The following is a 26,257-nucleotide window of genomic DNA, read 5'->3' on the forward strand; positions in this document are numbered from 1 at the left end:
GAGAGAGAGATGAGTGGAGAGAGAGGGATGAGAGAGAGAGAGAGAGAGATATGAGTGGAGAGAGAGGGATGAGAGAGAGAGAGAGAGAGAGAGAGAGAGAGAGATGAGTGGAGAGAGAGGGATGAGAGAGAGAGAGAGAGAGAGAGAGAGAGAGAGAATAAATATTGATCTGGTTAGTGAAGTAAAAATATGGCTCACCACTCAATCGAAAAGTAGGTTTCCTTTTACTAAGATTGAGTTATTCTAAATCTTAATTAAGTCTGTCTCTGTGTGTGTGTGTCCATGCCAGTGTGTGTGTGTGTGTGTGTGTGTGTGTGTGTGTGTGTGTGTGTGTGTGTGTGTGTGTGTGTGTGTGTGTGTGTGTGTGTGTGTGTGTGTCCATGTGTGTGTGTGTGTGTGTGTGTGTGTGTGTGTGTGTGTGTGTGTGTGTGTGTGGGGGGGGGGTGTACCCATAAAGGCCGTTGCAGTGCAAGCGCGGGGAAATCCTGATAACTGTATGCAGGTAGGGCACAAGGCTGTGCGGGTGCAGGGCTCGCCCCTTCTGACATCCCGTAGAGAATGTAATTACTTAACGATGAGGAGTCGCAGTCGTGCCCGCTCGATATAGAGCTGTCAACCGCGTCAGGTAACACCTGCGGAGAGAGAGAGAGCGATCAGAACCCTGCCGCCTACGAGCTCTTTACAACCCTCCAGCGCTCTGATCTGATCTGGCGTGAGAGGCTGCATGGCGTAAGACTTTACAGTTGATTAAACATCAGATTTCTCTATACCTTGGTGTTGCTAGTGCGTGCGTCAGAAGAATACTGCGCTTCTGAATGACTTGCTCTATGAGGTTCAGGCCGGGTAACTATAAAGCATGTTGTGCCTACTGCTGATGTAAAAAGCACTTTATAAAATATATGTGATTGATTGATTGAACAGCAACGGGTTTCCGTGAGGGTCATGTTCATCTAACCTAGTAGAATGATTTTGAGTCGTGATCCTCTCCAGGGGGGGAGACTACCGTACATCAGACCTCAATTTACCTCTCATCCTCTTCCTCTCTCTTCCTCTCCCTCGCTAACTCACGGCATGGTGTGTGCGCAGGTGAGCGAGTACATGCACGAGCGCCCTATCGGGTAATGGGTCGGGTGAGGGACGGTTGTGTGCGGGGCAGACAATACAGGGGCGAAACCTGCACGGCAACATCTTGGTGACATCATCTGACTGCGGGATAAATGTCACGCACGTTCCTCGGCCGAGTGTTAAATACTCCCACCCCGTACGCGGGAATCAGACCCCTTCTCTCTCCCTCTCCAAAAAGACCCTGCATGCGCGAGCTCCCCCCGCCACACGCACTTATCTGCTAAAGGTGTTTCTGGAGAGAAGAAACACAACATTAAAACATACCCCCTACCCTATGTCACGTGTTTTTGAGAAACCTTGATGAGATATTGAAGGTGGCCAGCAACAGCCTTGGGCGGAGAAGATGCACTTTTCATCCAACAGCAGACCCCCATTTCCTCCATGATCTTAGCCAACTGAGGCGAGACACTCCTGGGAAGTTGTGAAGGAAAGCCGCCCCACTAGATAAAAACAACTCAACCAAATGCAATTCTAAACTAGACGTTAAAATGACGTCTGTGCCCAGTGGGGCCTCGCCTCGGTTGGGACTGGCTGTAGCGGGGAGATATGGAGCGGTAGCCGGAGCGCATAGGAGAGGAGCTATATAGGATAGCCTCACCCTACAGATCAACTTGACTGGGTTTCAAACCACTGCGAACAACAGCTACGTGAGGCGGAAAAGTTGTGAGGAAGAGCCGGAAAGATGCCGACACCCAGCCCAGAAGAGTAGCCTCTGTTTCTCAAACCCCGGTTCATAGACATGGACCGATACCAATCGCTTGGAGAATAGTGACCTTTCCGTCAGATAGTTAGCTGACACCGGTTAAGTCAGTTATGAAGTAATGATTAAAATCAAAATGGTCCTCTAAGTAGGAAGACGAGCAGAGCAAGAGAGAAGTAGAGACGCTGCGCTAGAGTGATCAGTACCGATACCACGGACAGCGACTGAGAGCGCCAGGCTCCGCTCTCTCACCTCAACCGAAAAAACGGTTTGGAATTTGAAATATTTCATGAAATATTGAAAATACACTTCTTTGGGAGGATGTAACAACGAGTTTCTCTGGATTTTGATTGTTTTCAAAACGAACCATGAGAAGAGAAGGACTTTTATCTTCAGACTTTTATCCGTTCATCTTTGGAAATCGGTTCAGTCATCCACATCTTTAGACTTTTTCTTCTCGCTGTCTTTTAAGTTTCAAATACATCGGAATTTGAATTTCCACTTAAGCTTAATTGAGAATGCGCACTTAAAGCCAGGTAAAACTTAGCCTAACATTATTTTATAACCTACAATCTGATATAGCCTACATAATCGAGAAAAAAAACATGTTTTTTTTATAATACATTTAGTATATTTTTGTAACATTGAGATTTTGTATGTGTGCTATTCCATAGGTTTAGGACCTATGTCATATATAAGGGTGTTTGAGACTCCTATATGTTGAAGTTGGATCCAAGGTCTATGTGTATGCTGACAGTGCGACATTTTGGCAGTTAAGCCATTTTTCTACTTCCCCAAAGTCAGACGAACTAGTGGATAGGCTACCATTTTTATGTCTCTGCGTGCAGGTTGAAGGAAAGTTGAAGGTCGTTTCGGGAGCCATTGCTAACTAGTGTTAGCGCAATGACTAGAAGTCTACACGAATCGTTAGCATGCTAGCTGTTCATGTAGACTTCCAGTCATTGCGCTACCGCTAGCCAACTGCACGTAGAAACATACAAATGGTAGGCCTATCCATGATATCATCTGACTCTGGTTAAATTACCGACACAGCTTTTAAACAGCGTGCAGAAAAGGCTACCTGGGTGGTGAGGAAGGGAAGTCCCAGGATGTACAGTTCGTCTGCACGCTGTGTGTGTGTGCTTGTTCATGTTAGATTAGTTGTTTACGCAATGTCCATGTGTGAGCATGCGTGTGTATGTGTGTGTATGTCTGTGTGTGTGTACGTGTGTGTATGTCTGTGTGTGTGCGTGTACGTGTATATGTCTGTATGCCTGTGTGTGTATTTGTGTGCATATGTGTGTGCATGTGTGTGTGTGTATGCGTGTGTGTATGTGTAGGTGTGTGTATGTTGGTATGCGTGTATGTGTGTGTATGTTGGTATGCGTATATGTGTGTGTGTGTATGCGTGTGTGTGTATGTTGGTATGCGTATATGTGTGTGTGTATGTATGTGTGTGTATGCGTGTGTGTTATGTTGGTATGTGTGTGTGTATGCATGTGTTTGTGTGTATGTGTGTGTACGTGTGTATATGTCTGTATGTGTGTGTGTGTGCATGAGTGTGTGTGTTGGTATGCGTATATGTGTGTGTGTGTGATGTGGTGTGTGTGTGTGATGTGGTGTGTGTGTGTGTGTGTGCGTGCGTTAGTGATGCACGTGTCAGCTGTTTGCTAATAACCCATCCACAACCGCCCGACAACATGTGATGAATCGTACATTTTTACTGGAGTTTTACAGTAGATAGAGTTGCATTCCTTTTATCACAGAGACTCACACACACACACACCTCTTTTAATTTTCTGTCTCTTCTGCTGCAGGTCTGAAGGTCTCCTCCCCTCCCCTACACACCCTACATCCACAATGGAGCCTGTGGACAGGACAGGCTGGACACCGCTCTCTGGTGACCCCAACACCTCCACACCCAACCTGGGGTATCACTACTCCTACCCTGATTCTGGTACTGCGACCCCGTCCTTCCCCTCCCCATCCTTCTTCCCCAGTTCCTCCTCCAACGTGTCCAGTCAGAGTGTCCCGTTCCAGGGCAGCAGTACCCTGATGACTGCGGTCATCTCCCTGAGTGTGTTCGTGGTCGGCCTGATCGGTAACACCCTGGCTATCTACGTGGTGCTGCGCTACGCCAAGATGAAGACCGTCACCAACATCTATATCCTGAACCTGGCAGTCGCAGACGAACTGTACATCCTGGGACTTCCCTTCCTCACCACCCAGGTAGCCAAGAGGTTAGAGGTTAGAGATGAACTGTACATCCTGGGACTTCCCTTCCTCACCACCCAGGTAGCCTAGAGGTCAGAGGTTAGAGATGAACTGTACATCCTGGGACTTCCCATCCTCACCACCCAGGTAGTCTAGAGGTCAGAGGTTAGAGATGAACTGTACATCCTGGGACTTCCCTTCCTCACCACCCAGGTAGTCTAGAGGTTAGAGGTTAGAGATGAACTGTACATCCTGGGACTTCCCTTCCTCACCACCCAGGTAGTCTAGAGGTTAGAGGTTAGAGACACACTGTACATCCTGGGACTTCCCTTCCTCACCACCCAGGTAGTCTAGAGGTTAGAGGTTAGAGATGAACTGTACATCCTGGGACTTCCCTTCCTCACCACCCAGGTAGCCTAGAGGTCAGAGGTTAGAGATGAACTGTACATCCTGGGACTTCCCTTCCTCACCACCCAGGTAGTCTAGAGGTCAGAGGTTAGAGATGAACTGTACATCCTGGGACTTCCCTTCCTCACCACCCAGGTAGCCTAGAGGTCAGAGGTTAGAGATGAACTGTATATCCTGGGACTTCCCTTCCTCACCACCCAGGTAGTCTAGAGGTCAGAGGTTAGAGATGAACTGTACATCCTGGGACTTCCCTTCCTCACTACCCAGGTAGTCTAGAGGTTAGAGATGAACTGTACATCCTGGGACTTCCCTTCCTCACCACCCAGGTAGCCTAGAGGTTAGAGGTTAGAGATGAACTGTACATCCTGGGACTTCCCTTCCTCACCACCCAGGTAGTCTAGAGGTCAGAGGTTACAGATGAACTGTACATCCTGGGACTTCCCTTCCTCACCACCCAGGTAGTCTAGAGATTAGAGATGAACTGTACATCCTGGGACTTCCCTTCCTCACCACCCAGGTAGTCTAGAGGTCAGAGGTTAGAGGTTAGAGATGAACTGTACATCCTGGGACTTCCCTTCCTCACCACCCAGGTAGTCTAGAGGTCAGAGGTTAGAGACACACTGTACATCCTGGGACTTCCCTTCCTCACCACCCAGGTAGCCTAGAGGTCAGAGGTTAGAGATGAACTGTATATCCTGGGACTTCCCTTCCTCACCACCCAGGTAGTCTAGAGGTCAGAGGTTAGAGATGAACTGTACATCCTGGGACTTCCCTTCCTCACTACCCAGGTAGTCTAGAGGTTAGAGATGAACTGTACATCCTGGGACTTCCCTTCCTCACCACACAGGTAGCCTGGAGGTTAGAGGTTAGAGATGAACTGTACATCCTGGGACTTCCCTTCCTCACCACCCAGGTAGTCTTGAGGTCAGAGGTAACAGATGAACTGTACATCCTGGGACTTCCCTTCCTCACCACCCAGGTAGTCTAGAGTAGAGGTTAGAGATGAACTGTACATCCTGGGACTTCCCTTCCTCACCACCCAGGTAGTCTAGAGGTCAGAGGTTAGAGGTTAGAGATGAACTGTACATCCTGGGACTTTCCTTCCTCACCACCCAGGTAGTCTAGAGGTCAGAGGTTAGAGACACACTGTACATCCTGGGACTTCCCTTCCTCACCACCCAGGTAGTCTAGAGGTTAGAGATGAACTGTACATCCTGGGACTTCCCTTCCTCACCACCCAGGTAGTCTGGAGGTCAGAGGTTAGAGATGAACTGTACATCCTGGGACTTCCCTTCCTCACCACCCAGGTAGCCTAGAGGTCAGAGGTTAGAGATGAACTGTACATCCTGGGACTTCCCTTCCTCACCACCCAGGTAGTCTAGAGGTCAGATGTTAGAGATGAACTGTACATCCTGGGACTTCCCTTCCTCACCACACAGGTAGTCTGGAGGTTAGAGGTTAGAGATGAACTGTACATCCTGGGACTTCCCTTCCTCACCACCCAGGTAGTCTTGAGGTTAGAGGTAAGAGATGAACTGTACATCCTGGGACTTCCCTTCCTCACCACCCAGGTAGTCTAGAGGTCAGAGGTTAGAGATGAACTGTACATCCTGGGACTTCCCTTCCTCACCACCCAGGTAGCCTAGAAGTTAGAGGTTAGAGATGAACTGTACATCCTGGGACTTCCCTTCCTCACCTCCCAGGTAGTCTAGAGGTCAGAGGTTAGAGGTTAGAGATGAACTGTACATCCTGGGACTTCCCTTCCTCACCACCCAGGTAGCCTAGAGGTTAGAGGTTAGAGACACACTGTACATCCTGGGACTTCCCTTCCTCACCACCCAGGTAGTCTAGATGTTAGAGGTTAGAGACACACTGTACATCCTGGGACTTCCCTTCCTCACCACCCAGGTAGCCTAGAGGTCAGAGGTTAGAGATGAACTGTACATCCTGGGACTTCCCTTCCTCACCACCCAGGTAGCCTAGAGGTCAGAGGTTAGAGATGAACTGTACATCCTGGGACTTCCCTTCCTCACCACCCAGGTAGTCTAGAGGTCAGACGTTAGAGATGAACTGTACATCCTGGGACTTCCCTTCCTCACCACCCAGGTAGTCTGGAGGTTAGAGGTTAGAGATGAACTGTACATCCTGGGACTTCCCTTCCTCACCACCCAGGTAGTCTTGAGGTTAGAGGTAAGAGATGAACTGTACATCCTGGGACTTCCCTTCCTCACCACCCAGGTAGTCTAGAGGTCAGAGGTTAGAGATGAACTGTACATCCTGGGACTTCCCTTCCTCACCACCCAGGTAGCCTAGAAGTTAGAGGTTAGAGATGAACTGTATATCCTGGGACTTCCCTTCCTCACCACCCAGGTAGTCTAGAGGTCAGAGGTTAGAGATGAACTGTACATCCTGGGACTTCCCTTCCTCACTACCCAGGTAGTCTAGAGGTTAGAGATGAACTGTACATCCTGGGACTTCCCTTCCTCACCACCCAGGTAGCCTAGAGGTTAGAGGTAAGAGATGAACTGTACATCCTGGGACTTCCCTTCCTCACCACCCAGGTAGTCTAGAGGTCAGAGGTTACAGATGAACTGTACATCCTGGGACTTCCCTTCCTCACCACCCAGGTAGCCTAGAAGTGAGGTTAGAGATGAACTGTACATCCTGGGACTTCCCTTCCTCACCACCCAGGTAGTCTAGAGGTCAGAGGTTAGAGATGAACTGTACATCCTGGGACTTCCCTTCCTCACCACCCAGGTAGTCTAGAGGTCAGAGATGAACTGTACATCCTGGGACTTCCCTTCCTCACCACCCAGGTAGTCTAGAGGTTAGAGGTTAGAGATGAACTGTACATCCTGGGACTTCCCTTCCTCACCACCCAGGTAGTCTAGAGGTCAGAGGTTACAGATGAACTGTACATCCTGGGACTTCCCTTCCTCACCACCCAGGTAGCCTAGAGATTAGAGATGAACTGTACATCCTGGGACTTCCCTTCCTCACCACCCAGGTAGTCTAGAGGTCAGAGGTTAGAGGTTAGAGATGAACTGTACATCCTGGGACTTCCCTTCCTCACCACCCAGGTAGTCTAGAGGTCAGAGGTTAGAGACACACTGTACATCCTGGGACTTCCCTTCCTCACCACCCAGGTAGTCTAGAGGTTAGAGATGAACTGTACATCCTGGGACTTCCCTTCCTCACCACCCAGGTAGTCTGGAGCTCAGAGGTTAGAGATGAACTGTACATCCTGGGACTTCCCTTCCTCACCACCCAGGTAGCCTAGAGGTCAGAGGTTAGAGATGAACTGTACATCCTGGGACTTCCCTTCCTCACCACCCAGGTAGTCTAGAGGTCAGATGTTAGAGATGAACTGTACATCCTGGGACTTCCCTTCCTCACCACACAGGTAGTCTGGAGGTTAGAGGTTAGAGATGAACTGTACATCCTGGGACTTCCCTTCCTCACCACCCAGGTAGTCTTGAGGTTAGAGGTAAGAGATGAACTGTACATCCTGGGACTTCCCTTCCTCACCACCCAGGTAGTCTAGAGGTCAGAGGTTAGAGGTTAGAGATGAACTGTACATCCTGGGACTTCCCTTCCTCACCACCCAGGTAGTCTAGAGGTCAGAGGTTAGAGGTTAGAGATGAACTGTACATCCTGGGACTTCCCTTCCTCACCACCCAGGTAGTCTAGAGGTCAGAGGTTAGAGACACACTGTACATCCTGGGACTTCCCTTCCTCACCACCCAGGTAGTCTAGAGGTTAGAGATGAACTGTACATCCTGGGACTTCCCTTCCTCACCACCCAGGTAGTCTGGAGGTCAGAGGTTAGAGATGAACTGCACATCCTGGGACTTCCCTTCCTCACCACCCAGGTAGCCTAGAGGTCAGAGGTTAGAGATGAACTGTACATCCTGGGACTTCCCTTCCTCACCACCCAGGTAGTCTAGAGGTCAGATGTTAGAGATGAACTGTACATCCTGGGACTTCCCTTCCTCACCACACAGGTAGTCTGGAGGTTAGAGGTTAGAGATGAACTGTACATCCTGGGACTTCCCTTCCTCACCACCCAGGTAGTCTAGAGGTCAGAGGTTAGAGATGAACTGTACATCCTGGGACTTCCCTTCCTCACCATCCAGGTAGCCTAGAAGTTAGAGGTTAGAGATGAACTGTACATCCTGGGACTTCCCTTCCTCACCACCCAGGTAGCCTAGAGGTTAGAGGTTAGAGACACACTGTACATCCTGGGACTTCCCTTCCTCACCACCCAGGTAGTCTAGATGTTAGAGGTTAGAGACACACTGTACATCCTGGGACTTCCCTTCCTCACCACCCAGGTAGCCTAGAGGTCAGAGGTTAGAGATGAACTGTACATCCTGGGACTTCCCTTCCTCACCACCCAGGTAGCCTAGAGGTCAGAGGTTAGAGATGAACTGTACATCCTGGGACTTCCCTTCCTCACCACCCAGGTAGTCTAGAGGTCAGACGTTAGAGATGAACTGTACATCCTGGGACTTCCCTTCCTCACCACCCAGGTAGTCTGGAGGTTAGAGGTTAGAGATGAACTGTACATCCTGGGACTTCCCTTCCTCACCACCCAGGTAGCCTAGAGGTCAGAGGTTAGAGATGAACTGTACATCCTGGGACTTCCCTTCCTCACCACCCAGGTAGTCTAGAGGTCAGATGTTAGAGATGAACTGTACATCCTGGGACTTCCCTTCCTCACCACACAGGTAGTCTGGAGGTTAGAGGTTAGAGATGAACTGTACATCCTGGGACTTCCCTTCCTCACCACCCAGGTAGCCTTGAGGTTAGAGGTTAGAGATGAACTGTACATCCTGGGACTTCCCTTCCTCACCACCCAGGTAGTCTAGAGGTCAGAGGTTAGAGGTTAGAGATGAACTGTACATCCTGGGACTTCCCTTCCTCACCACCCAGGTAGTCTAGAGGTCAGAGGTTAGAGGTTAGAGATGAACTGTACATCCTGGGACTTCCCTTCCTCACCACCCAGGTAGCCTAGAGGTCAGAGGTTAGAGACACACTGTACATCCTGGGACTTCCCTTCCTCACCACCCAGGTAGTCTAGAGGTTAGAGATGAACTGTACATCCTGGGACTTCCCTTCCTCACCACCCAGGTAGTCTGGAGGTCAGAGGTTAGAGATGAACTGCACATCCTGGGACTTCCCTTCCTCACCACCCAGGTAGCCTAGAGGTTAGAGGTTAGAGATGAACTGTACATCCTGGGACTTCCCTTCCTCACCACCCAGGTAGTCTAGAGGTTAGATGTTAGAGATGAACTGTACATCCTGGGACTTCCCTTCCTCACCACACAGGTAGTCTAGAGGTTAGAGGTTAGAGATGAACTGTACATCCTGGGACTTCCCTTCCTCACCACCCAGGTAGTCTAGAGGTCAGAGGTTAGAGATGAACTGTACATCCTGGGACTTCCCTTCCTCACCATCCAGGTAGCCTAGAAGTTAGAGGTTAGAGATGAACTGTACATCCTGGGACTTCCCTTCCTCACCACCCAGGTAGCCTAGAGGTTAGAGGTTAGAGACACACTGTACATCCTGGGACTTCCCTTCCTCACCACCCAGGTAGTCTAGATGTTAGAGGTTAGAGACACACTGTACATCCTGGGACTTCCCTTCCTCACCACCCAGGTAGCCTAGAGGTCAGAGGTTAGAGATGAACTGTACATCCTGGGACTTCCCTTCCTCACCACCCAGGTAGCCTAGAGGTCAGAGGTTAGAGATGAACTGTACATCCTGGGACTTCCCTTCCTCACCACCCAGGTAGTCTAGAGGTCAGACGTTAGAGATGAACTGTACATCCTGGGACTTCCCTTCCTCACCACCCAGGTAGTCTGGAGGTTAGAGGTTAGAGATGAACTGTACATCCTGGGACTTCCCTTCCTCAACACCCAGGTAGTCTTGAGGTTAGAGGAAAGAGATGAACTGTACATCCTGGGACTTCCCTTCCTCACCACCCAGGTAGTCTAGAGGTCAGAGGTTAGAGATGAACTGTACATCCTGGGACTTCCCTTCCTCACCACCCAGGTAGCCTAGAAGTTAGAGGTTAGAGATGAACTGTACATCCTGGGACTTCCCTTCCTCACCTCCCAGGTAGCCTAGAGGTCAGAGGTTAGAGATGAACTGTACATCCTGGGACTTCCCTTCCTCACCACCCAGGTAGTCTAGAGGTCAGAGGTTAGACGTAGAGATTAACTGTACATCCTGGGACTTCCCTTCCTCACCACCCAGGTAGTCTAGAGGTTAGAGGTTAGAGATGAACTGTACATCCTGGGACTTCCCTTCCTCACCACCCAGGTAGCCTAGAGGTCAGAGGTTAGAGATGAACTGTACATCCTGGGACTTCCCTTCCTCACCACCCAGGTAGTCTAGAGGTCAGAGGTTAGAGTTAGAGGTTAGAGATGAACTGTACATCCTGGGACTTCCCTTCCTCACCACCCAGGTAGTCTGGAGGTCAGAGGTTAGAGATGAACTGTACATCCTGGGACTTCCCTTCCTCACCACCCAGGTAGTCTCGAGGTTAGAGGTTAGAGATGAACTGTACATCCTGGGACTTCCCTTCCTCACCACCCAGGTAGCCTAGAGGTTAGAGGTTAGAGACTCACTGTACATCCTGGGACTTCCCTTCCTCACCACCCAGGTAGTCTAGATGTTAGAGGTTAGAGACACACTGTACATCCTGGGACTTCCCTTCCTCACCACCCAGGTAGCCTAGAGGTCAGAGGTTAGAGATGAACTGTACATCCTGGGACTTCCCTTCCTCACCACCCAGGTAGCCTAGAGGTCAGAGGTTAGAGATGAACTGTACATCCTGGGACTTCCCTTCCTCACCACCCAGGTAGTCTAGAGGTCAGACGTTAGAGATGAACTGTACATCCTGGGACTTCCCTTCCTCACCACCCAGGTAGTCTGGAGGTTAGAGGTTAGAGATGAACTGTACATCCTGGGACTTCCCTTCCTCACCACCCAGGTAGTCTTGAGGTTAGAGGTAAGAGATGAACTGTACATCCTGGGACTTCCCTTCATCACCACCCAGGTAGTCTAGAGGTCAGAGGTTAGAGATGAACTGTACATCCTGGGACTTCCCTTCCTCACCACCCAGGTAGCCTAGAAGTTAGAGGTTAGAGATGAACTGTACATCCTGGGACTTCCCTTCCTCACCTCCCAGGTAGTCTAGAGGTCAGAGGTTAGACGTAGAGATTAACTGTACATCCTGGGACTTCCCTTCCTCACCACCCAGGTAGTCTAGAGGTTAGAGGTTAGAGATGAACTGTACATCCTGGGACTTCCCTTCCTCACCATCCCAGGTAGCCTAGAGGTCAGAGGTTAGAGATGAACTGTACATCCTGGGACTTCCCTTCCTCACCACCCAGGTAGTCTAGAGGTCAGAGGTTAGAGGTTGAGGTTAGAGATGAACTGTACATCCTGGGACTTCCCTTCCTCACCACCCAGGTAGTCTGGAGGTCAGAGGTTAGAGATGAACTGTACATCCTGGGACTTCCCTTCCTCACCACCCAGGTAGTCTGGAGGTTAGAGGTTAGAGATGAACTGTACATCCTGGGACTTCCCTTCCTCACCACCCAGGTAGCCTAGAGGTCAGAGGTTAGAGATGAACTGTACATCCTGGGACTTCCCTTCCTCACCACCCAGGTAGTCTAGAGGTCAGAGGTTAGAGATGAACTGTACATCCTGGGACTTCCCTTCCTCACTACCCAGGTAGTCTAGAGGTTAGAGATGAACTGTACATCCTGGGACTTCCCTTCCTCACCACCCAGGTAGTCTAGATGTTAGAGGTTAGAGACACACTGTACATCCTGGGACTTCCCTTCCTCACCACCCAGGTAGCCTAGAGGTCAGAGGTTAGAGTTGAACTGTACATCCTGGGACTTCCCTTCCTCACCACCCAGGTAGCCTAGAGGTCAGAGGTTAGAGATGAACTGTACATCCTGGGACTTCCCTTCCTCACCACCCAGGTAGTCTAGAGGTCAGACGTTAGAGATGAACTGTACATCCTGGGACTTCCCTTCCTCACCACCCAGGTAGTCTGGAGGTTAGAGGTTAGAGATGAACTGTACATCCTGGGACTTCCCTTCCTCACCACCCAGGTAGTCTTGAGGTTAGAGGTAAGAGATGAACTGTACATCCTGGGACTTCCCTTCCTCACCACCCAGGTAGTCTAGAGGTCAGAGGTTAGAGATGAACTGTACATCCTGGGACTTCCCTTCCTCACCACCCAGGTAGCCTAGAAGTTAGAGGTTAGAGATGAACTGTACATCCTGGGACTTCCCTTCCTCACCTCCCAGGTAGTCTAGAGGTCAGAGGTTAGACGTAGAGATTAACTGTACATCCTGGGACTTCCCTTCCTCACCACCCAGGTAGTCTAGAGGTTAGAGGTTAGAGATGAACTGTACATCCTGGGACTTCCCTTCCTCACCATCCAGGTAGCCTAGAGGTCAGAGGTTAGAGATGAACTGTACATCCTGGGACTTCCCTTCCTCACCACCCAGGTAGTCTAGAGGTCAGAGGTTAGAGGTTAGAGGTTAGAGATGAACTGTACATCCTGGGACTTCCCTTCCTCACCACCCAGGTAGCCTAGAGGTCAGAGGTTAGAGATGAACTGTACATCCTGGGACTTCCCTTCCTCACCACCCAGGTAGTCTGGAGGTTAGAGGTTAGAGATGAACTGTACATCCTGGGACTTCCCTTCCTCACCACCCAGGTAGCCTAGAGGTCAGAGGTTAGAGATGAACTGTACATCCTGGGACTTCCCTTCCTCACCACCCAGGTACTCTAGAGGTCAGAGGTTAGAGATGAACTGTACATCCTGGGACTTCCCTTCCTCACTACCCAGGTAGTCTAGAGGTTAGAGATGAACTGTACATCCTGGGACTTCCCTTCCTCACCACCCAGGTAGCCTAGAGGTTAGAGATGAACTGTACATCCTGGGACTTCCCTTCCTCACCACCCAGGTAGTCTAGAGGTCAGAGGTTACAGATGAACTGTACATCCTGGGACTTCCCTTCCTCACCACCCAGGTAGTCTAGAGATTAGAGATGAACTGTACATCCTGGGACTTCCCTTCCTCACCACCCAGGTAGTCTAGAGGTCAGAGGTTAGAGGTTAGAGATGAACTGTACATCCTGGGACTTCCCTTCCTCACCACCCAGGTAGTCTAGAGGTCAGAGGTTAGAGACACACTGTACATCCTGGGACTTCCCTTCCTCACCACCCAGGTAGTCTAGAGGTTAGAGATGAACTGTACATCCTGGGACTTCCCTTCCTCACCACCCAGGTAGTCTGGAGGTCAGAGGTTAGAGATGAACTGTACATCCTGGGACTTCCCTTCCTCACCACCCAGGTAGTCTGGAGGTTAGAGGTTAGAGATGAACTGTACATCCTGGGACTTCCCTTCCTCACCACCCAGGTAGCCTAGAGGTCAGAGGTTAGAGATGAACTGTACATCCTGGGACTTCCCTTCCTCACCACCCAGGTACTCTAGAGGTCAGAGGTTAGAGATGAACTGTACATCCTGGGACTTCCCTTCCTCACTACCCAGGTAGTCTAGAGGTTAGAGATGAACTGTACATCCTGGGACTTCCCTTCCTCACCACCCAGGTAGCCTAGAGGTTAGAGATGAACTGTACATCCTGGGACTTCCCTTCCTCACCACCCAGGTAGTCTAGAGGTCAGAGGTTACAGATGAACTGTACATCCTGGGACTTCCCTTCCTCACCACCCAGGTAGTCTAGAGATTAGAGATGAACTGTACATCCTGGGACTTCCCTTCCTCACCACCCAGGTAGCCTAGAGGTCAGAGGTTAGAGGTTAGAGATGAACTGTACATCCTGGGACTTCCCTTCCTCACCACCCAGGTAGTCTAGAGGTCAGAGGTTAGAGACACACTGTACATCCTGGGACTTCCCTTCCTCACCACCCAGGTAGTCTAGAGGTTAGAGATGAACTGTACATCCTGGGACTTCCCTTCCTCACCACCCAGGTAGCCTGGAGCTCAGAGGTTAGAGCTGAACTGTACATCCTGGGACTTCCCTTCCTCACCACCCAGGTAGCCTAGAGGTCAGAGGTTAGAGATGAACTGTACATCCTGGGACTTCCCTTCCTCACCACACAGGTAGTCTGGAGGTTAGAGGTTAGAGATGAACTGTACATCCTGGGACTTCCCTTCCTCACCACCCAGGTAGTCTTGAGGTTAGAGGTAAGAGATGAACTGTACATCCTGGGACTTCCCTTACTCACCACCCAGGTAGTCTAGAGGTCAGAGGTTAGAGGTTAGAGATGAACTGTACATCCTGGGACTTCCCTTCCTCACCACCCAGGTAGTCTAGAGGTCAGAGGTTAGAGGTTAGAGATGAACTGTACATCCTGGGACTTCCCTTCCTCACCACCCAGGTAGTCTGGAGGTTAGAGGTTAGAGATGAACTGTACATCCTGGGACTTCCCTTCCTCACCACCCAGGTAGCCTAGAGGTCAGAGGTTAGAGATGAACTGTACATCCTGGGACTTCCCTTCCTCACCACCCAGGTACTCTAGAGGTCAGAGGTTAGAGATGAACTGTACATCCTGGGACTTCCCTTCCTCACTACCCAGGTAGTCTAGAGGTTAGAGATGAACTGTACATCCTGGGACTTCCCTTCCTCACCACCCAGGTAGCCTAGAGGTTAGAGGTTAGAGATGAACTGTACATCCTGGGACTTCCCTTCCTCACCACCCAGGTAGTCTAGAGGTCAGAGGTTACAGATGAACTGTACATCCTGGGACTTCCCTTCCTCACCACCCAGGTAGTCTAGAGATTAGAGATGAACTGTACATCCTGGGACTTCCCTTCCTCACCACCCAGGTAGTCTAGAGGTCAGAGGTTAGAGGTTAGAGATGAACTGTACATCCTGGGACTTCCCTTCCTCACCACCCAGGTAGTCTAGAGGTCAGAGGTTAGAGACACACTGTACATCCTGGGACTTCCCTTCCTCACCACCCAGGTAGTCTAGAGGTTAGAGATGAACTGTACATCCTGGGACTTCCCTTCCTCACCACCCAGGTAGTCTGGAGCTCAGAGGTTAGAGCTGAACTGTACATCCTGGGACTTCCCTTCCTCACCACCCAGGTAGCCTAGAGGTCAGAGGTTAGAGATGAACTGTACATCCTGGGACTTCCCTTCCTCACCACCCAGGTAGTCTAGAGGTCAGATGTTAGAGATGAACTGTACATCCTGGGACTTCCCTTCCTCACCACACAGGTAGTCTGGAGGTTAGAGGTTAGAGATGAACTGTACATCCTGGGACTTCCCTTCCTCACCACCCAGGTAGTCTTGAGGTTAGAGGTAAGAGATGAACTGTACATCCTGGGACTTCCCTTACTCACCACCCAGGTAGTCTAGAGGTCAGAGGTTAGAGGTTAGAGATGAACTGTACATCCTGGGACTTCCCTTCCTCACCACCCAGGTAGTCTAGAGGTCAGAGGTTAGAGGTTAGAGATGAACTGTACATCCTGGGACTTCCCTTCCTCACCACCCAGGTAGTCTAGAGGTCAGAGGTTAGAGACACACTGTACATCCTGGGACTTCCCTTCCTCACCACCCAGGTAGTCTAGAGGTTAGAGATGAACTGTACATCCTGGGACTTCCCTTCCTCACCACCCAGGTAGTCTGGAGGTCAGAGGTTAGAGATGAACTGTACATCCTGGGACTTCCCTTCCTCACCACCCAGGTAGCCTAGAGGTCAGAGGTTAGAGATGAACTGTACATCCTGGGACTTCCCTTCCTCACCACCCAGGTAGTCTAGAGGTCAGAGGTTAGAGATGAACTGTACATCCTGGGACTTCCCTTCCTCACTACCCAGGTAGTCTAGAGGTTAGAGATGAACTGTACATCCTGGGACTTCCCTTCCTCACCACCCAGGTAGCCTAGAGGTTAGAGGTTAGAGATGAACTGTACATCCTGGGACTTCCCTTCCTCACCACCCAGGTAGTCTGGAGGTCAGAGGTTACAGATGAACTGTACATCCTGGGACTTCCCTTCCTCACCACCCAGGTAGTCTAGAGATTAGAGATGAACTGTACATCCTGGGACTTCCCTTCCTCACCACCCAGGTAGTCTAGAGGTCAGAGGTTAGAGGTTAGAGATGAACTGTACATCCTGGGACTTCCCTTCCTCACCACCCAGGTAGTCTAGAGGTCAGAGGTTAGAGACACACTGTACATCCTGGGACTTCCCTTCCTCACCACCCAGGTAGTCTAGAGGTTAGAGATGAACTGTACATCCTGGGACTTCCCTTCCTCACCACCCAGGTAGTCTGGAGCTCAGAGGTTAGAGATGAACTGTACATCCTGGGACTTCCCTTCCTCACCACCCAGGTAGCCTAGAGGTCAGAGGTTAGAGATGAACTGTACATCCTGGGACTTCCCTTCCTCACCACCCAGGTAGTCTAGAGGTCAGATGTTAGAGATGAACTGTACATCCTGGGACTTCCCTTCCTCACCACACAGGTAGTCTGGAGGTTAGAGGTTAGAGATGAACTGTACATCCTGGGACTTCCCTTCCTCACCACCCAGGTAGTCTTGAGGTTAGAGGTAAGAGATGAACTGTACATCCTGGGACTTCCCTTCCTCACCACCCAGGTAGTCTAGAGGTCAGAGGTTAGAGGTTAGAGATGAACTGTACATCCTGGGACTTCCCTTCCTCACCACCCAGGTAGTCTAGAGGTCAGAGGTTAGAGGTTAGAGATGAACTGTACATCCTGGGACTTCCCTTCCTCACCACCCAGGTAGTCTAGAGGTCAGAGGTTAGAGACACACTGTACATCCTGGGACTTCCCTTCCTCACCACCCAGGTAGTCTAGAGGTTAGAGATGAACTGTACATCCTGGGACTTCCCTTCCTCACCACCCAGGTAGTCTGGAGGTCAGAGGTTAGAGATGAACTGTACATCCTGGGACTTCCCTTCCTCACCACCCAGGTAGCCTAGAGGTCAGAGGTTAGAGATGAACTGTACATCCTGGGACTTCCCTTCCTCACCACCCAGGTAGTCTAGAGGTCAGATGTTAGAGATGAACTGTACATCCTGGGACTTCCCTTCCTCACCACACAGGTAGTCTGGAGGTTAGAGGTTAGAGATGAACTGTACATCCTGGGACTTCCCTTCCTCACCACCCAGGTAGTCTTGAGTTTAGAGGTAAGAGATGAACTGTACATCCTGGGACTTCCCTTCCTCACCACCCAGGTAGTCTAGAGGTCAGAGGTTAGAGATGAACTGTACATCCTGGGACTTCCCTTCCTCACCACCCAGGTAGCCTAGAAGTTAGAGGTTAGAGATGAACTGTACATCCTGGGACTTCCCTTCCTCACCTCCCAGGTAGTCTAGAGGTCAGAGGTTAGAGGTTAGAGATGAACTGTACATCCTGGGACTTCCCTTCCTCACCACCCAGGTAGCCTAGAGGTTAGAGGTTAGAGACACACTGTACATCCTGGGACTTCCCTTCCTCACCACCCAGGTAGTCTAGATGTTAGAGGTTAGAGACACACTGTACATCCTGGGACTTCCCTTCCTCACCACCCAGGTAGCCTAGAGGTCAGAGGTTAGAGATGAACTGTACATCCTGGGACTTCCCTTCCTCACCACCCAGGTAGCCTAGAGGTCAGAGGTTAGAGATGAACTGTACATCCTGGGACTTCCCTTCCTCACCACCCAGGTAGTCTAGAGGTCAGACGTTAGAGATGAACTGTACATCCTGGGACTTCCCTTCCTCACCACCCAGGTAGTCTGGAGGTTAGAGGTTAGAGATGAACTGTACATCCTGGGACTTCCCTTCCTCACCACCCAGGTAGTCTTGAGGTTAGAGGTAAGAGATGAACTGTACATCCTGGGACTTCCCTTCCTCACCACCCAGGTAGTCTAGAGGTCAGAGGTTAGAGATGAACTGTACATCCTGGGACTTCCCTTCCTCACCACCCAGGTAGCCTAGAAGTTAGAGGTTAGAGATGAACTGTATATCCTGGGACTTCCCTTCCTCACCACCCAGGTAGTCTAGAGGTCAGAGGTTAGAGATGAACTGTACATCCTGGGACTTCCCTTCCTCACTACCCAGGTAGTCTAGAGGTTAGAGATGAACTGTACATCCTGGGACTTCCCTTCCTCACCACCCAGGTAGCCTAGAGGTTAGAGGTTAGAGATGAACTGTACATCCTGGGACTTCCCTTCCTCACCACCCAGGTAGTCTAGAGGTCAGAGGTTACAGATGAACTGTACATCCTGGGACTTCCCTTCCTCACCACCCAGGTTGTCTAGAGATTAGAGATGAACTGTACATCCTGGGACTTCCCTTCCTCACCACCCAGGTAGTCTAGAGGTCAGAGGTTAGAGGTTAGAGATGAACTGTACATCCTGGGACTTCCCTTCCTCACCACCCAGGTAGTCTAGAGGTCAGAGGTTAGAGACACACTGTACATCCTGGGACTTCCCTTCCTCACCACCCAGGTAGTCTAGAGGTTAGAGATGAACTGTACATCCTGGGACTTCCCTTCCTCACCACCCAGGTAGTCTGGAGCTCAGAGGTTAGAGATGAACTGTACATCCTGGGACTTCCCTTCCTCACCACCCAGGTAGCCTAGAGGTCAGAGGTTAGAGATGAACTGTACATCCTGGGACTTCCCTTCCTCACCACCCAGGTAGTCTAGAGGTCAGATGTTAGAGATGAACTGTACATCCTGGGACTTCCCTTCCTCACCACACAGGTAGTCTGGAGGTTAGAGGTTAGAGATGAACTGTACATCCTGGGACTTCCCTTCCTCACCACCCAGGTAGTCTTGAGGTTAGAGGTAAGAGATGAACTGTACATCCTGGGACTTCCCTTCCTCACCACCCAGGTAGTCTAGAGGTCAGAGGTTAGAGGTTAGAGATGAACTGTACATCCTGGGACTTCCCTTCCTCACCACCCAGGTAGTCTAGAGGTCAGAGGTTAGAGGTTAGAGATGAACTGTACATCCTGGGACTTCCCTTCCTCACCACCCAGGTAGTCTAGAGGTCAGAGGTTAGAGACACACTGTACATCCTGGGACTTCCCTTCCTCACCACCCAGGTAGTCTAGAGGTTAGAGATGAACTGTACATCCTGGGACATCCCTTCTTCACCACCCAGGTAGTCTGGAGGTCAGAGGTTAGAGATGAACTGTACATCCTGGGACTTCCCTTCCTCACCACCCAGGTAGCCTAGAGGTCAGAGGTTAGAGATGAACTGTACATCCTGGGACTTCCCTTCCTCACCACCCAGGTAGTCTAGAGGTCAGATGTTAGAGATGAACTGTACATCCTGGGACTTCCCTTCCTCACCACACAGGTAGTCTTGAGGTTAGAGGTTAGAGATGAACTGTACATCCTGGGACTTCCCTTCCTCACCACCCAGGTAGTCTAGAGGTCAGAGGTTAGAGATGAACTGTACATCCTGGGACTTCCCTTCCTCACCACCCAGGTAGCCTAGAAGTTAGAGGTTAGAGATGAACTGTACATCCTGGGACTTCCCTTCCTCACCTCCCAGGTAGTCTAGAGGTCAGAGGTTAGAGGTTAGAGATGAACTGTACATCCTGGGACTTCCCTTCCTCACCACCCAGGTAGCCTAGAGGTTAGAGGTTAGAGATACACTGTACATCCTGGGACTTCCCTTCCTCACCACCCAGGTAGCCTAGAGGTCAGAGGTTAAAATACATCCTGGACTTCCTCTCACCACCCAGGTAGTCTAGAGGTCAGAGGTTAGAGGTTAGAGGTTAGAGATGAACTGTACATCCTGGGACTTCCCTTCCTCACCACCCAGGTAGTCTGGAGGTCAGAGGTTAGAGATGAACTGTACATCCTGGGACTTCCCTTCCTCACCACCCAGGTAGTCTGGAGGTTAGAGGTTAGAGATGAACTGTACATCCTGGGACTTCCCTTCCTCACCACCCAGGTAGCCTAGAGGTTAGAGGTTAGAGACACACTGTACATCCTGGGACTTCCCTTCCTCACCACCCAGGTAGTCTAGATGTTAGAGGTTAGAGACACACTGTACATCCTGGGACTTCCCTTCCTCACCACCCAGGTAGCCTAGAGGTCAGAGGTTAGAGATGAACTGTACATCCTGGGACTTCCCTTCCTCACCACCCAGGTAGCCTAGAGGTCAGAGGTTAGAGATGAACTGTACATCCTGGGACTTCCCTTCCTCACCACCCAGGTAGTCTAGAGGTCAGACGTTAGAGATGAACTGTACATCCTGGGACTTCCCTTCCTCACCACCCAGGTAGTCTGGAGGTTAGAGGTTAGAGATGAACTGTACATCCTGGGACTTCCCTTCCTCACCACCCAGGTAGTCTTGAGGTTAGAGGTAAGAGATGAACTGTACATCCTGGGACTTCCCTTCCTCACCACCCAGGTAGTCTAGAGGTCAGAGGTTAGAGATGAACTGTACATCCTGGGACTTCCCTTCCTCACCACCCAGGTAGCCTAGAAGTTAGAGGTTAGAGATGAACTGTACATCCTGGGACTTCCCTTCCTCACCTCCCAGGTAGTCTAGAGGTCAGAGGTTAGACGTAGAGATTAACTGTACATCCTGGGACTTCCCTTCCTCACCACCCAGGTAGTCTAGAGGTTAGAGGTTAGAGATGAACTGTACATCCTGGGACTTCCCTTCCTCACCATCCAGGTAGCCTAGAGGTCAGAGGTTAGAGATGAACTGTACATCCTGGGACTTCCCTTCCTCACCACCCAGGTAGTCTAGAGGTCAGAGGTTAGAGATGAACTGTACATCCTGGGACTTCCCTTCCTCACCACCCAGGTAGTCTGGAGGTCAGAGGTTAGAGATGAACTGTACATCCTGGGACTTCCCTTCCTCACCACCCAGGTAGTCTGGAGGTTAGAGGTTAGAGATGAACTGTACATCCTGGGACTTCCCTTCCTCACCACCCAGGTAGCCTAGAGGTCAGAGGTTAGAGATGAACTGTACATCCTGGGACTTCCCTTCCTCACCACCCAGGTAGTCTAGAGGTCAGAGGTTAGAGATGAACTGTACATCCTGGGACTTCCCTTCCTCACCACACAGGTAGTCTGGAGGTTAGAGGTTAGAGATGAACTGTACATCCTGGGACTTCCCTTCCTCACCACCCAGGTAGTCTGGAGGTCAGAGGTTAGAGATGAACTGTACATCCTGGGACTTCCCTTCCTCACCACCCAGGTAGTCTAGAGGTCAGAGGTTGGAGATGAACTGTACATCCTGGGACTTCCCTTCCTCACCACCCAGGTAGTCTGGAGGTTAGAGTTAGAGATGAACTGTACATCCTGGGACTTCCCTTCCTCACCACCCAGGTAGTCTAGAAGTTAGAGGTTAGAGGTTAGAGATGAACTGTACATCCTGGGGCTTCCCTTCCTCACCACCCAGGTAGCCTAGAGGTCAGAGGTTAGAGGTTAGAGATGAACTGTACATCCTGGGGCTTCCCTTCCTCACCACCCAGGTAGCCTAGAGGTCAGAGGTTAGAGACACACTGTACATCCTGGGATTTCCCTTCCTCACCACCCAGGTAGCCTAGAGGTCAGAGGTTAGAGGTTAGAGATGAACTGTACATCCTGGGACTTCCCTTCCTCACCACCCAGGTAGCCTAGAGGTTAGAGGTTAGAGACACACTGTACATCCTGGGACTTCCCTTCCTCACCACCCAGGTAGCCTAGAGGTCAGAGGTTAGAGACACACTGTACATCCTGGGATTTCCCTTCCTCACCACCCAGATATCCTAGAGGTCAGAGGTTACAGATTAGAGATGAACTGTACATCCTGGGACTTCCCTTCCTGACCACCCAGGTGAGGTTAGAGGCTACAGGTTAGAGGAGTGGGCCAGCAACCCAAGGGTTGTCGGTTTGAATCCTAGCTCCGACAAGGCATCATCTGGTCTGGAGTAAGGGTAACTGAAAGGTTTCTGGCATCAGTGTCCAAGATGACATCTCATCTCTTGCCGTTGTGCCCTTAAGCAAGGCACGTAAGCTATAAACGTCCCTCTGCACCAACCTCTGTATCTGTTTGTCTTTCTGAGGGGTTTGAATAAAGCAGAAGACAAGTTACAATAAAGTAATCTCTTCTTCCTCCTCCTCCTCTTCCTTCTCCTCCTTCCAGAACGTTCTCTCCTACTGGCCATTCGGCTCCTTCCTGTGTCGCGTGCTGATGACCGCTGACTCCATGAGCCAGTTCAGCTCCATCTTCTGTCTGACCGGGATGTCTATCGACCGCTACCTGGCCGTGGTCCACCCCATACGGTCTACAAAATGGCGGCGTCCACGAGTGGCGAAGGTGGTGAGCGCCGCGGTGTGGGCGTTGTCGTTGGTGGTCGTCCTGCCCGTTGTCGTGTTCTCCGGCGTTCAGGACACGTTCAACTCGTGTAACATTAGCTGGCCGGAGCCGCAGGATGTGTGGTCGACCGTGTTTATACTGTACACGGCTACGCTGGGGTTCTTCGGACCACTCCTGGTCATCTGTCTCTGCTACCTGCTCATTGTGGTCAAGGTGGGGGTCAAAATCATTCTGGTTTTCTTCTATGTTTCTGTGTTAGCTACAGTACCATCATTTTGGTTGCCCGTTGTGGTCAAGACTGCATTATTAGAAATGTTTGGTTCGGCTGTTTGAACTCTCTGACAGTGGATGTTTCTGTCATTTTTTCATTTGGTCATTAAACACTTCTCTGTGTTGTTGTTTTGTGCAACAAGCTCTCACAGTCTCACCTCAGAATTAGACGTTCATCCATGTTTCTCAAAGTCAAACGTCGAAGTTGTTCCAAATGTCACATGTTGAAGTGTTTAAGGTTACATTTAGGCATTAACTCTGAAATCTTAAGGTTAGGTATTAACTCTGAATGGTTAAGGTTAGGCATTAACTCTGACTAGTTATGCCTTCCCTGTGGCTCAGTTGGTAGAGCATGGTGTGTGCAACGCCAGGGTTGTGGGTTTGATTCCTACGGGGGGCCAGTACAAAAATGACTAAAAGGTTAGGTATTAACTCTGAATGGTTAAGGTAAGGTATTAACTCTGAATAGGTAAGGTATTAACTCTGAATAGTTAAGGTTTGGGTATTAACACAGAATGGTTAAGGATAGGTATTAACTCTGAATGGGTAAGGTATTAACTCTGAATAGGTAAGGTATTAACTCTGAATAGTTAAGGTTTGGGTATTAACACTGAATGGTTAAGGTTAGGTATTAACTCTGAATGGTTTAGGTTAGGCTTAAAACAAAGATTCAAAAAACAACCTTATATTGCTGGATTTGAACATACAACCTTTGCACCAGAGGCAGAGTGTCACGGCTGTCGTAAGGAGAAGTGGACCAAAGTGCAGCGTGTGTCGTTCCACATTTTATTTATACTGTGAAACTATGCAATACATAAATAAACTGAATGACAAAAACAACAAACCGTGACGCAGAGGTGAAACATACACAGACTCAAAGATAATCTCCCACAAACCCAGGTGGAAAAACCCCCTACTTAAGTATGATCTCCAATTAGAGACAACGAGGACCAGCTGCCTCTAATTGGAGATCATCCCAAACAAAACCCCAACATAGAAATACAAAATTAGAACCTAAACATAGAAAACATGGAGAGAGAGAAACCCTGTCACGCCCTGACCTACTCTACCATAGAAAATAACATCTTTCTATGGTCAGGACGTGACACAGATGCTTACACCCATCTACAACACCCCAGCAAAACCCAAACCTACTTGAATGTAACAGCGCTCACTGTTGCCCCTAGTGGTCTGTTTCCACACCATCTCCCGACCTCAGACATGGATGGATTAATACTGACTTGTATCACGGGTGACCTGGCTGCTTTTGTGGTCATTATCTTCAAGGTGTGTGAAAAAGCATTCCGGAATATTATTTTGTTCTGTTTTGTCATTCCAACCATTATTTTCGGTGTTAGCATCTTTTGATAGTATGTAAGAGAGGTTCTGCTGAAACTTTCCTTTTTCTAATTTACCATGTTCATATGTTTTAGAATACATTTGTATAACATGTTATCATCATCACCATTATCATCATTGCCATCCTCCTCCTCCACCACCACCATTTTGTTACCCCCTCCAGGTGAAGTCTTCAGGTGTGCGGGCAGGCTTCACCAAGCGTCGGCGGTCAGAGCGTAAGGTGACCCGTATGGTGGTGATCATCGTGGTGGTCTTCGTCCTCTGCTGGCTTCCCTTCTTCATTATCAACATCATCAACCTCATCATCATCATCCCAGAGTCCTCCGTGACCGCCGGCATCTACTTCTTCTCTGGTAACAGAAGAAACCTTTTAGTCTGCATCCCAAATAGCACCCTAATCCCTGTGTAGTGTACTACTGTTTACCAGAGCCCTATGGGGAATAGGTTACACTCACTCTAACCCTAAGGGGGGGAGAGGGTTGGAGAGAGGAGGAGAGGGGAAAGGAGGGAAAGAGTGGAAAGAGGGGGAGGAGATGGGGAGGTGAGGGGAAAGAGGGGGAGGAGATGGGGAGGAGAGGGGAAAGAGGGGGGAGGAGAGGGGGAAGAGGGGAGGGGATGGGAAAGAGGGGGAGGGAATGGGGAAAAGGGGAGGAGAGGGGAAACAGAAGGGAGGAGAGGGGAAAGAGAGGGGAGGAGAGGGGAAAGAGAGGGGAGGAGAGGGGAAAGAGGGGGGAGGAGAGGGGTAGGAGATGGGGAAAGAGAGCGAGAGAGGGAGTTGGGAGAGAGAGAGAAACAGAGAAAGAGAGAGAGAGGTGGGAGAGAGAGGAGAGAGAGAGAGAGGGGGAGAGAGCTGAGAGAGAGAGGTGGGATCGAGAGAGAGAGAGAGAGGTGGGATCGAGAGAGAGAGAGAGAGGTGGGATCGAGAGAGAGAGAGAGAGAGAGAGAGGTGGGATCGAGAGAGAGAGAGAGAGAGGTGGGATCGAGAGAGAGAGAGAGAGAGGTGGGAGACAGACATTGATTGACCATTAGTTTTGTCTCTACTCCCCAGTCATCCTGTCCTATGTTAACTCCTGTGCCAACCCTCTTCTCTATGGCTTCCTGTCAGACAACTTCAGACAGAGCTTCAGAAAGGTGATTATCATTTATTCAACCTTTATTTAACCTTTACAGTTAAAGATACTTGAGGCTTGAAAACTCTTTTGCGAGGGAGACCTGGGGACCTGGATGTGCTTTATGGCCAGCCACCACCATCCCCTTCACAGAAGAGACATTTATTAGTACATGTTATGTATTTATATAAAATATCAGTTTTCCTCAGTGCTCACCACAGTGCATCGTCTTCCCGATCCCATGTGTTTGATTTCCTCCGGAAGGTTCTGTGCGTGCGGAAGGCCAACGGCGTGGAGGATGGTGACCCCAGCGCCCCGAGGATGGAGAAGACTAGAGAGACCACTAGGGACGACTCCTTCCTGTCGCCTAGGAACCACGATGGACACAACGGACACACACCACAGAATAGTCAGGTGAGGAGGGAGTGAGCCGTGTGTGTGTGTGTGTGTGTGTGTGTGTGTGTGTGTGTGTGTGTGTGTGTGTGTGTGTGTGTGTGTGTGTGTGTGTGTGTGTGTGTGTGTGTAAACTATATTACGGATGTAAGGGACACACACGGCACACAGCAGCCTGGTATGGAGTGGAGGGGGGTGGTAAAGGGAGGGGAGGAGGACCAATCAGTGTGTGGTAAAGGGAGGGGAGGAGGACCAATCAGTGTGTGGTAAAGAGAGGGGAGGAGGACCAATCAGTGTATGGTATAGGGAGAGGAGGAGGACCAATCAGTGTATGGTATA

General features: G+C 50.1%; 1 protein-coding gene across 1 annotated transcript; it reads left to right on the forward strand.

The window, feature by feature from the left end:
* The first annotated feature begins 2,170 nt into the window (after positions 1–2,170).
* LOC106564296 (somatostatin receptor type 5) lies at positions 2,171–25,954 on the forward strand. The gene is made up of 6 exons (XM_045692058.1): positions 2,171–2,361; positions 3,643–4,054; positions 22,614–23,000; positions 24,580–24,769; positions 25,465–25,547; positions 25,790–25,954. Exons 2-6 carry the CDS (start codon positions 3,686–3,688, stop codon positions 25,952–25,954), a joined length of 1,194 nt encoding a protein of 397 aa, XP_045548014.1. The 5' UTR covers positions 2,171–2,361; positions 3,643–3,685.
* Positions 25,955–26,257: the final 303 nt, after the last annotated feature.

Source organism: Salmo salar, chromosome ssa12 (assembly GCF_905237065.1).
Source record: "Salmo salar chromosome ssa12, Ssal_v3.1, whole genome shotgun sequence".
Taxonomy (NCBI): Eukaryota; Metazoa; Chordata; class Actinopteri; order Salmoniformes; family Salmonidae; genus Salmo; species Salmo salar.